This window comes from Girardinichthys multiradiatus, chromosome Y, assembly GCF_021462225.1.
Source record: "Girardinichthys multiradiatus isolate DD_20200921_A chromosome Y, DD_fGirMul_XY1, whole genome shotgun sequence".
NCBI lineage: Eukaryota > Metazoa > Chordata > Actinopteri > Cyprinodontiformes > Goodeidae > Girardinichthys > Girardinichthys multiradiatus.
This window is the reverse complement of record NC_061818.1, coordinates 25,075,394-25,088,082: the sequence shown is the minus strand read 5'-3', so window position 1 is coordinate 25,088,082 and position 12,689 is coordinate 25,075,394. Positions and strand designations below refer to the sequence as shown.

General features: G+C 39.0%; 1 protein-coding gene across 1 annotated transcript in view; it reads left to right on the top strand.

Annotated features, from left to right (window-relative positions):
• Positions 1–12,087, top strand: part of LOC124864151 (E3 ubiquitin-protein ligase rnf213-alpha-like) — a 48,921-nt gene extending 36,834 nt beyond the window's left edge. Inside the window, 9 exon segments of the mRNA XM_047358821.1 lie at positions 8,051–8,183; positions 8,470–8,553; positions 8,629–8,809; positions 8,987–9,188; positions 9,276–9,353; positions 9,545–9,742; positions 9,960–10,049; positions 10,155–10,333; positions 11,309–12,087. Coding sequence (XP_047214777.1) covers positions 8,051–8,183; positions 8,470–8,553; positions 8,629–8,809; positions 8,987–9,188; positions 9,276–9,353; positions 9,545–9,742; positions 9,960–10,049; positions 10,155–10,333; positions 11,309–11,465 — 1,302 coding nt within the window. The 3' untranslated portion in view covers positions 11,466–12,087.
• The last annotated feature ends 602 nt before the right edge of the window (positions 12,088–12,689 follow it).

Below are 12,689 nucleotides of genomic sequence, written 5' to 3'. Positions count from 1 at the left end.
CATTACATTTATTTGAATTTTGTAATGCAATTAAAGTAGGTTTTGTGATGTGCAGAGATGAAAATTTCTTGGAAATTTCTGGCAGCTCCAAAGTCTTGTGTGTGGTGGCTTTGCCTTTGTGTGCAGTTCCTTCATTCACATCCTCTAATGCATGAGATGGATGCGATCAGCCGGGAGAAGCTATTCCAGGCCCTCCTCATTGGTGTCTTGCGAGTTTTTACTTCCACGAGATCAGAAGGTCTCCCTTCTTTGCAGAAAATGGCTTCTTTCTCTGCAGTACAGCTTTTTTTGGAAGGTCCAGGAACCTTGGCTTTTCCTGACAGAACATCTACCTTGTAGGCTCTGTCCTTTCTTTCATCCTCAACAGCAGAATATGGCTTCACTTGGATAATGGTCTTTTCTTTCCGCTCTTTATCTTTTAGAGCTTTTCCTGTGGTGTTTGACTCAGAGCCCTTCTGCTGGCATGTATTGCGTCCTGTTTTTTCTAGGGTTAGATCAGATGAAATGCAATAAGTGGTTTCATTATTTGAAACAAATATTTTCTCAAAGGCGTAAGGTGCTAAGGTGTTGATGTCTTACCAAGTGGTATATATTCACCCTTGCCTGGTTTGTCAGCTGTTTCTGCTGATTCTTGGTGAGCAACAAAACGAGGCTTCAATTTGATGAAGGTCCTCCCTGTCCACTCCTTATCTAAAAGAGAGTTTGTCATCTTCAGTGTTGAGACAGATATTTTCTCAAAGGTTTTAGAAGCAAAGGTGTTAGTGTGAGCTTCACCTGAGGGTTTATCATTACTCCCATCAGCTGCAGTGTCAGGCTGGATTGCATCTTCTTGGGAAACTGTAAAGCAGAACCCCTCTTTGATTAAGGTCCTTCTTACCTGCTCTTTATCTGAAAAAAGGAGTTTGTCATCTTTGAATAAGGTGGTTTTAATAGTTGATATTGGGATTTTCTTACTGGTTTTAAGAACTGAGGTACTACTGATGGCTTATCTTTAGTCTCACCTGCAACTCTGCCTGCTGCATCTTCAATTTGTCCATTCTTTTTCGAATGGACTATTTCTCTTCTAAAAACATTACTCAAAGTTGCATAATGCTCTGTTGCAAACTCTTGAAGTTGGGCGTCTGCCACCCTTTTCCAAGCTGATACCATATAGGGGTTATTTCCACCACCTGTGAGATGTTTCATAGTTATGAAATGATGACAGAGACCCTCTCTACATGTGATCCGGACATTTGGATCCATCAAGAGCATCTGTTTAAGCAGGCTCATAAATCCAAGTGCATCTTCACACTGTTGGGACCATAGGTCTTGGGCGGGTCTTGAGCAGATCATCAAGGCAGTGCAGATTGTTGTAAATCCCGGCTTTATGCTGCGTAGCAAACCCTGTTGCGTTGGTATATTCTGCTGGTGTATTCAGCCTGAACATACGGTAAGAGGATTCACCGAGTTTAGTGAAGAAGTGTTGCACATCCATGGCTTCTTTCAGCACATCATCTTGGGGTTGACCATGTATCTTAACAATAGCCCTAATGACCTCATATTCACAGTGTGTCGGATAGAGGTTGTAACCAAGGTACATGTAGGCCAAACTGCAGCCCAGAGACCACATGTCCACACTTTCATCCCTTGGTAGGCCCAGGATGACTTCAGGGGCTCTGTAGCCAATGGCCTGAATGGTACCCACAAGCCACAATTTGGACACTTTTATAGTCAACCCAAAGTCAATCAGCTTCACCTTGAAGGGCTGAGATTTATGGTTCGCTAACATGATGTTGTCTGCCTTCATGTCAGCATGAACCAGACCAGCACTTTTCAAAGCATTCAAAGCCACAAGCAGCTGTTGAGCAATGACTCTGATTTCAGATACGTGGAGTGGTGCAAAATCTCTGGTTTTCATAAAGTCAAAGATGCTCACATCCAACATTTAAAAGGCCAAACAAAAGTGGCCTTTATATGTGTAGCTTTCAATGAACCTCAGCAGGTTGTTCCTTTCAGGGTCGAGCTGTAGGATTTTCTTCAGCATTCTTGCCTCTTTTTTGCCTTCTCTGAAGTAGTGTTTGCGCACCATCTTCACCGCTACTATCTCTTTGGTGTCGAGCTTGGTGCACTTCACCACTTTCCCATAGGAGCCCTCACCCAGAAATCCTTCAGTGTGGTACCCAGACATTTTACCTGGAAGAAGTACATATTTCTCAAGTTTGAGACTGAGATTTTTTTCTTCTTTCATTACATTTTGGGAACCCGCCATCTTTAAAGGTTGAATGTCACCAGAAAAATGCAAGTCTCAGCTCTTCTGGAACAAGTGTTGGACAGAAAATGGAATTTTGTTTTGTCACAGAGAATAGATTGATGATGACGTGTTGTTTCATAGCCCCACACAGTTCCATCAGAAAAATTTAAGTGAAAACAATTTTAATTCCAAACACTGAAAACCAATATGTCCTGGAAAATGACCCCAAGTAAAATATTAGAATATAAATATTCACTCAAACAAATAATGGCTGAAGGTTCAATGAAAAAAAAAAAACCTCCCCGCAGTTTTCATGCATGCTCTAATTGATCATATCAGGCAAACATTATTTGCACAATTTAATTTACACGCCGTAAACTGTGAACATTACGTCTGCAGCATTAACAGTTCCTGTTGGGGTCTTGTTTCATTTTTACTGATCAATGTTAGTTTAAATGGGCTCCTTAAAATGTGTGATCTTGTTCAAAGCTTATATTCGATTTTTATTATTAGTATATTGTTCATATTTCATGTGTTGTGTATTATTGCCCACAAAGAACCCACATTTATGCTACTTTATTCATTTTACAATTGCTTTTCCTAATGAAACCATATTAAACTTAATCTGTCACAGCAGCTAATATACTAACAATACAGTTATAGTTTTTATATTAGCAAATTAAATATTTAAAAAATTTTACGTCAGCTTTGTTTCAGGTCTAACACAAGGAAAAGGCTCTAAATTCTAGAGCTTTTCATTTTAACAACTACTTTTTTCAAATGTTTACTGGAACTATTCAGTAATGTCATTTTCAGCAATATAATTCTGTAATTTTAGATCAATATTGCTTTTATTTTTTTTTTCACAATTCTTAGGCGCTTGTCTAAAGGTCATGCGAGGTGACTGTGGCTCGGTGGGAAGAGTAGTCTATTCAATTCAATTCAGTTTATTTATATAACGCCAATTCACAACACATGTCGTCTCAAGGCACTTCACAAAAGTCAGGTACATACATTCCAATTAAACCTAATCATTGAACAGTGCAGTCAGATTCAGTTATTTATTCAAATTGGATAAAAAGTTTTTCTGTCTAAGGAAACCCAGCAGATTGCATCCAGTCAGTGACTTGCAGCATTCACTCCTCCTGGATGAGCATGTAGAGACAGTGGACAGTCACTGGCGTTGACTTTGCAGCAATCCCTCATACTGAGCATGCATGTAGCGACAGTGGAGAGGAAAAACTCCCTTTTAACAGGAAGAAACCTCCAGCAGAACCAGGCTCAGTGTGAGCGGCCATCTGCCACGACCGACTGGGGTTAGAGAGAACAGAGCAGAGACACAAAAAGAACACAGAAGCACTGATCCAGGAGTACTTTCTATGGGAAGGAAAAGTAAATGTTAGTGGATGTAGCTCCTTTAGTCGTTTCACCTAGAAAGAAAGAACAGATAAACTCTGAGCCAGTTTTCAAGGTTAGAGTCTGAAAGAGAGAACATAGAGTTAGTCACAGTAAAAGCTCAGTCAGTAACCATGTCTAGGAGAAAGAAAGGGTTAAACACTGAAAGACAGGGCTATGTGGATCATCGGTAGAGGGTGAGTATTAAGTTGTTGCCAGCAGAAGCTTAGACGATGCCCCTCTCCAGAAAGGTGTCACAGGTAGACACAGAGTCAGGCCAGGTGTAGCTTCTAGGAAGAGAAAAGAGGGAGAACATAAAGTTCAAAACTGAAATAACAGCAAATAATGCAAAATTAGAGAGTAGTATGAGAATGTAGCGAAGAGGGTGAAAGTGGTCATTATGTCCTCCAGCAGCCTAAGCCTATAGCAGCATAACTACAGAAATAGCTCAGGATAACCTAAGCCACTCTAACTATAAGCTTTATTAAAAAGGAAAGTTTTAAGCCTAGCCTTAAAAGTAGACAGTTTGTCCATCTAGAGCCCACTGACGGTCATTGTTATACTAAAAACCACAACGATTGGGATACCTCTCTCTGTCAGATTGGCCATAACCATTGGAAAAGAGAGGGGGTCATACAGGTAGCAGAAATGGAGGGTGTGTTTGCACCTCAACCATAACTGAGCTGGTTTAGGCTAAACCTGACTCCACCTTACTCAATCCAACAGGGAGGGAGGAAGGCTCCCTCCTTGATAACCTAAGCCACTCTAACTATAAGCTTCATCAAAAAGGAAAGTTTTAAGCCTAGCCTTAAAAGTAGACAGGGTGTCTGCCTCACGGACTAAAGCTGGGAGCTGGTTCCACAGGAGAGGAGCCTGATAACTAAAAGATCTGCCTCCCATTCTACTTCTAGAGACTCTAGGAACCACCAGTAAACCTGCAGTCTGAGAACGAAGTGCTCTGTTAGGAACATATGGAACAATCAGATCTCTGATGTATGATGGAGCTAGATCATTAAGGGCTTTATATGTGAGGAGGAGAATTTTAAATTCTATTCTGGATTTAACAGGGAGCCAATGAAGGGAAGCTAAAGTAGGGAAAATATGATCTCTCTTTTTAATTTTCATCAGAACTCTTGCTGCAGCATTTTGAATCAGCTGAAGACTTTTAACTGCATTTTGTGGACATCCTGATAGTAAAGAATTACAATAGTCCAGCCTTGAAGTAACAAATGCATGGACTAGTTTTTCAGCGTCACTCCTGGATAGGATATTTCTAATTTTGGCAATGTTCCAGAGATGAAAGAAGGAAATCCTAGAAACCTGTTTAATGTGGGATTTAAATGACATGTCCTGGTCAAAAATAACACCAAGGTTTTTTACTTTATTATCGGAGGTCAATTTAATGCCATCCAGGTTAAGTGATTGACTAAGCAGTTTCTTTTTTAAAGACTCTGGTCCAAAGACGACAACTTCTGTCTTGTCTGAATTTAGAAGCAGAAAATTTCAGCATTCAGCTTTCAGAAAGTTGCAGGTTCAATTCCAGCTTCCTCCTGCCACATGTCGATGTGCTCCTGGACAAGGCACTTAACCTCAAGTTGTGTATCTGTGTATGTATGAGTGTGTGATTGGGTGAATGTGGCCTTAGTGTAAAGTGCTTTGAGTGGTCGGTATGGCTGGAAAAGTGCAATATAAATTCAGTTCATCAGCAGCAAAGGGCATCGTACACTGCAGAGAGAAAACATGAAAACTTAGTGTATCAATAGTCATTAGCTGAAATACATAAATAAATACATTTTTTAAATGAAGGAATATAATAGGTTGACAATAAAAAATGAAAAACACAGGGGAAAGCTTTGGTCTGACATTTTCGTACACTGATGCATTCAAATAAAAATTCAATTCAATTTTAAAAAGTTCCAGCATTTCTGAATCATGGAGTAATATTCCAGATATTAAAAGTAAAATCCATGCAAAAGCTTACAGTGAGAAGATAGTATACACATATGCAAATATTTTACTACAATTTTTAATCTATGAATTTAGCTGTTTAAAGTACAATAAATATTCTCAACCAGATTTTAAATAATTTATTAAAATCCGTTTAGGATCTGCTTGTGCTGCAGTTAGAGATCTGACGTTCACAAACGAATCAATTCTTTTGAACGGCTCCTTACCTTGAATGATAGGACTTGAGTCTTAGTGCAAGCCGTTTTTTTGTTTTTTATTATTTTGCTCGCTAATAATGTTACGTTTTTAATGTAATTATGTTATATTAGGCAATTTAATAGAAGAAAAAAAAACGAAAGGGGATATCAAATGAGCATACAGGTCCTTCTCAAAATATTAGCATATTGTGATAAAGTTCATTATTTTCCATAATGTCATGATGAAAATTTAACATTCCTATATTTTAGATTCATTGCACACTAACTGAAATATTTCAGGTCTTTTATTGTCTTAATACGGATGATTTTGGCATACAGCTCATGAAAACCCAAAATTCCTATCTCACAAAATTAGCATATTTCATCCGACCAATAAAATAAAAGTGTTTTTAATACAAAAAACGTCAACCTTCAAATAATCATGTACAGTTATGCACTCAATACTTGGTCGGGAATCCTTTTGCAGAAATGACTGCTTCAATGCGGCGTGGCATGGAGGCAATCAGCCGGTGGCACTGCTGAGGTCTTATGGAGACCCAGGATGCTTCGATAGCGGCCTTTAGCTCATCCAGAGTGTTGGGTCTTGAGTCTCTCAACGTTCTCTTCACAATATCCCACAGATTCTCTATGGGGTTCAGGTCAGGAGAGTTGGCAGGCCAATTGAGCACAGTGATACCATGGTCAGTAAACCATTTACCAGTGGTTTTGGCACTGTGAGCAGGTGCCAGGTCGTGCTGAAAAATGAAATCTTCATCTCCATAAAGCTTTTCAGCAGATGGAAGCATGAAGTGCTCCAAAATCTCCTGATAGCTAGCTGCATTGACCCTGCCCTTGATAAAACACAGTGGACCAACACCAGCAGCTGACACGGCACCCCAGACCATCACTGACTGTGGGTACTTGACACTGGACTTCTGGCATTTTGGCATTTCCTTCTCCCCAGTCTTCCTCCAGACTCTGGCACCTTGATTTCCGAATGACATGCAGAATTTGCTTTCATCCGAAAAAAGTACTTTGGACCACTGAGCAACAGTCCAGTGCTGCTTCTCTGTAGCCCAGGTCTGGGGAATGCGGCACCTGTAGCCCATTTCCTGCACACGCCTGTGCACGGTGGCTCTGGATGTTTCTACTCCAGACTCAGTCCACTGCTTCCGCAGGTCCCCCAAGGTCTGGAATCGGCCCTTCTCCACAATCTTCCTCAGGGTCCGGTCACCTCTTCTCGTTGTGCAGCGTTTTCTGCCACACTTTTTCCTTCCCACAGACTTCCCACTGAGGTGCCTTGATACAGCACTCTGGGAACAGCCTATTCGTTCAGAAATTTCTTTCTGTGTCTTACCCTCTTGCTTGAGGGTGTCAATAGTGGCCTTCTGGACAGCAGTCAGGTCGGCAGTCTTACCCATGAGTGGGGTTTTGAGTGATGAACCAGGCTGGGAGTTTTAAAGGCCTCAGGAATCTTTTGCAGGTGTTTAGAGTTAACTCGTTGATTCAGATGATTAGGTTCATAGCTCGTTTAGAGACCCTTTTAATGATATGCTAATTTTGTGAGATAGGAATTTTGGGTTTTCATGAGCTGTATGCCAAAATCATCCGTATTAAGACAATAAAAGACCTGAAATATTTCAGTTAGTGTGCAATGAATCTAAAATATATGAATGTTAAATTTTCATCATGACATTATGGAAAATAATGAACTTTATCACAATATGCTAATATTTTGAGAAGGACCTGTATTTATTACACTGAACCTCTTGGAACTTGGAATCATGTAAAAGTAAAAGTTACTAGACACTCCGATCGACTTAAAAAAAAAGTGTAAATAAAAACAAAATACTTTGGTTACATTGATTCTATGGTAGTTGTTAGGAGTACATAAATTGTGCGAATAAATGTACTAAAATAAAGATTTGGATTTTCTATAATTTTCAGTGTCAGATGATACCACTGCCATAAAATGTGAGTTTATTTTAAGGCTTATTACACATCTTTACCCAGTGCCACTTAATGCAGAGGATACTAAAAAATGAAACGGAGTTATCAGAATAATATAGCTGGGATATTCTTTCACATTAAGGGCCATAAAGTGTACTTTCTGCGCTATAAAAATGTTTAAAAGTTGTTTATTTAAGGTTACACAACTTTCTGTAATCACACAATCTTTTATGACAAAATATGTGATTTTGACAGGACATCAGTTTTTACATGATTTACTCATTTATAACACCAAGAATGTTTATAACAATTTTGGACTTTGTTTTTGTAGGAAGCAGAGCTCCGCCTGGTGAAGTACCTCCCTGACGTCCTCACACTGCAGAAGGATCTGGTCAAGAAGTTTCAAAACAACACTGAGCTGACTTGTGACACCATCAGTGAATTTCTTCACAGTCAGAAAGCTGGTATTGAGACCATCCACACGCATCGATTTCAGCGTATTCAACCGTGTGACTCGCATACATGCAATATTTTCTCTTTATGGAAGTAGAAACTGACTTTTGTTTTTAATCTCATGGTCAAATACTTGGCACCATACATTTTATAGTCTTGTCTGTCAGAAAATTGGTGAGTTTAGTCTAAAATAAGATAAGTATTCTTAAAAGAAAAACAGTCCTTATACAGTTTGTGTAAATATGCTGTGGTGACTCCATGCTCCTTAAAACATGCTTGACTTCTTTTTGGTCACAGCTTCCCTTAAAGCCTGGTATGAGAAATACATCAACATCTTCTTAACAACCTGGAACCAGCTTAGAGTGTCTCTGACAACCAATGGTAAACACAAACACCAACAGTAAAAGTGCTCTAGTTACACAGTAATAGTCTAACATGCGTGAAAATGTTCTTCAGGTGAGATTAAGATCCCAATTGAGTTCTGCCAGAACGACCTGGACTTGAACAGTGACTTCAAGGTGCTTTTACCTCAGCGACAGGGTCCAGGCCTGTGCTCCACAGCTCTTATCAGCTACCTAATTGTTCTGCACAATGACCTCGTCTATTGTGTGGACAAGCACACTGGAGAGGAGACCAGGTGAGGGCGCTCTTGCCACATTTTTGCTCATCTGCAGGTTTTAATGCGTTTCAACTTCTTCTGCAAATGCATTATATATGTTTTAGGTATTTTTCAATAAATAATGAGATATTAGGGTAGCATGTTACAAATCCACTGCATCTCTTGGTTGAATATATTCATGTATTCCTTTCACAGCTACAAAGTGAGCCCAGCAGATCTCACTGATCTGCATGTGATCCGTTATGAGCTGGAGCGGGACTTAATGCCCCTGGTTCTGTCCAATACCCAGTACAGCATCGAGAAGGGCCAGGAGACCCTTTATGAATATGATTTGCCCAAGATCCAGCAGCAGATCATCTCCCACTTTCTGCTGGGAAAACCTCTCATCACTGTCGATGTGAGTGCATGCAAAACACAATTACAGCACCCTTCTGAAGATCAACAAAAACGTTTTTACCTTTATATACATGTCCTCTTACAACAGGGCATTCCTACACTGGTCAACAGGCACGATCGTAACTATAAGATAATTCTCAAAGATGTTAAAGCCAAAGTCAAGCAAGTACGTTGTAATATAATAGGGTTCTGCTTGCGTGTGTTTAAATATATAAGTTCAAAAGGTGTGAATACTTTTGAAGGGTTGTGGTTGTAGTTCATCTGTTGTTGCACTTACTTAATACTACACACCCCACATATTTTAAAAGTGTTGCTATGCAAGCTCAGTGTCTATAATGTCTTTAATTATACCATCAGGAGCCCCTGCAGACCCTCACCCTCTTCTCCGTCGCTGGGGAGTTGCACTCTTATAGCGAGGTGTGCGAGGCCTTGTCCACGCTGGAAGTGGTGCTCGGCTTCCTCGCCATGACTGGGGGAGAACCCCACATCCAGTTGTCCTGCTACCTGGAGGAGGTTCTGCAGATGGGAGACCAGATGGCTCAGCATATTGTCAAGGTCGGCCTATCGGAGACACCGGTTCTATTATCTGCTACATGTTTACTCTCTCTTCCGTAGTAGAAACTGTTTTGTTACACTTTTATACACAAACACACAAAAATTGCCTCTTACTGCAACTGTTTTTTTATCCAACTTTGAGGCTATAATCTTTCATGTTAATGAATATAGTTCTGGGCATGGGTTATGAGTTAATGGTCTCCATTTTTGCCCACAGGCTTTCAGCATGTGTTGTCTAAAGCATTGTGTAGCTCTGTGGCAGCTGCTGGCCTCACTTAAATCTGAAAATATGCTGCGGCTCAAGAGGGTAAGGTGTCACTACCACTTCTTCTACCAGTAGTGGTGGTAATCTATAGTGTTTGTGAAGAATCTGTAAATGGTGTGTTGTTGATTCCTTTGCTGTGGTCATCAGGACCCATTTGCGGGAGTCTCAGAGAAGTACAAGGAGCCACTGGGTGAGGAAGAGCACAGGCTGCTAACTGCCTTCTTCTCCAAGAACAGCGCTGACACTTTCTTGTTAGAGATGCACGAGTTCTTGGTTCTGGTCCTCAAAACGCCAAATGATCCTGATACCTACAGGCCTGATTGGGGGTAATATGAATTTTCTGTATATAGTTTATCACTTGTTCATTCATGATGATGATCCATGAATGTTAAGCACTGTCATAATTTTATAATGTCATAGTTTTGCCTGAACTCAACATCACAGGTGAATTCAAAATATGCAGGATTTTAAAAACATGTAGTCTAATAAATGTGACTATTTGGTCCACTTTTCCAAAAGGATGTTTTAATCAAGGTATTTTTAACTTATGAGTATCTCAGCTTCTGACTAAAGTTGTTGCTGTCTTTATGGCAGCCGTACTCCTGGGGAGCCATCCACATTTATCGAGGCCAGTTTAAAAACTAAAGAAAATACAGCCTGTTTTTGTGTTCATGACCTGCATGACTGTATTATAGGCCATGCACATTATCAAGTTGATCTAAAATATATGGGTTTCCCTAAAAATCTAAGTGCTTTTCAAACTTTACAAGAAGATTGAAAAAAACAAAAAAAAACAGAAGAATATAGGGAAAGCTGCACAGAGATCATCTGAAACGCTACTCAATAAACTGTATGAGGTTCAAAGCAAACTACAAAGTTTGTGAAGCACAAAACTCATTTTAAAGCAAATGTTGTCATCTGATGATTAGCTGGAACCACACTGAAAATGGTATGAGAACAATTATCAACAAGGTCTATCACAGCGTTGAGTTAAGATGCTAGTGTAACCTAGAATAGGAAACAGATATTAATAAAAAATAGACTTCAGCTTGAGCAAGACATCTTAAAGATCAAAGCTGTATTTCCCAAGCAATTTTTATGCAGTCTCCATTTGGGCAAAAATATCTGGCATTACATGGGACTCGAGCACAGCTAATGTAGACCAAGCAATACTGATTAAATGTAGTGTGTAATTTTACACACAATATTAATGACAATGTTTAAGCCACTGTGTAGTATTTTTTGCATTACTCTTGATGTATCAGATCCTGTTCTAAGTTGTTCTTTTTTCTCATCTTAAGCTTGAAAGACACTTTGGTGTCTTACATGGAGCGGAAAGACATGGAAATACCCCCAGATGTGGAGGACCACTTCCCAGAGGAACTCTGCCTGTCCCATTATGTTGAAGCCTGGAAGTTCATCATTGCCTTTAAGCAGGAGCGTGGTCAGAGACAATGAAGACATCAGGAACAAAAATCCTCTGTTTGTTGCCTTCTTACCTACATTTATTTTTACTTGTTAAAGTATCAGTGTTGTTTCATTATATTTTTGCACATGAATCTAAAAGATGTGCCTTTTTAGGAGCACTGAGTGCCATGGAATAAATGTGTCATTTATATTTCTGAAGATTTGAATTTTGGTGAATTTTCTGTTTAGTATTTTTCTAAGTAAGGATCAAGAAATATTTCTATTGTTTAGGTGTCTTTAATTGCACTTTATGTCCTAACTCACAATGAGAATAAGAAATGATGTGGGGTAGATGTAGAGATGTAAACTGAACAGATGTCAAACCCTTAAGTAATGAAGAGTAATGTCTTTCACTTGCATTGATTTGCTTTTACCACTATTCAGTTTTTCCAATGCTTTTGCAAATGACGATTATCCATTTTCAACACTGCTGTTCAACATTCCAACTATTAAATCCGTTATCGTTTTTTTCTTACAATTTTTTCTTAGGAAAATTAACAAAGCAATCATTGTTTCATTTATTCTGTTTGTGATAAATATTCCCAAATTTGCTGTGTCAGTGCTTTGCATCATTATCTGTCATAATAGTATGCCATAAAAAGTACCTTATAATATTTGTTGTGGCCTCCAGTTTTTTCCTGACTTCATGATATTGGGTGATCGGTTAAATGTTGTGCCACCTCATTTTGTGGGAAAAAATTAATAGCAGGAATGGCTCCTGCTTTTAAAAACAAAAGGTCATGTTCATATAGTCATGTGGATGCAGTGAATAAATTGGAGCTTGTTTTGCAAGAAGCTTAAGAAGTTGATTAGTGTGACCTTATGTTTTCTGGCTTTGGAGCAAGCTAGCTGGATTCTGTTTTCAAAATTCACAAAATTATGAATGCTCTATTTAGTGTTTTATTTTCTTATTTAAAGAAAAATCTGGATGTTGGAATTTATATGTTTTGTTTCACAAATGGATAAAAACTTCCAATGAGCAATTTTAGTTCCATGTGTTAAAAAAAAGTGTATTGCTGTTTTAAATATAAAGATTGACATCCATATGTATCCACATTTATTGACACCTGTGGTAAAGATGGGGAAAAACATTAGAATATAACTTTTTTGAAGGAGCATAATCTCACTAAAATATTTAGAAAAATGCCTCCTATATTGTAAGTACATTTCGGTGAAGAGAAAATCTGTAACCAATTTTGCCAACAGGACAGCACT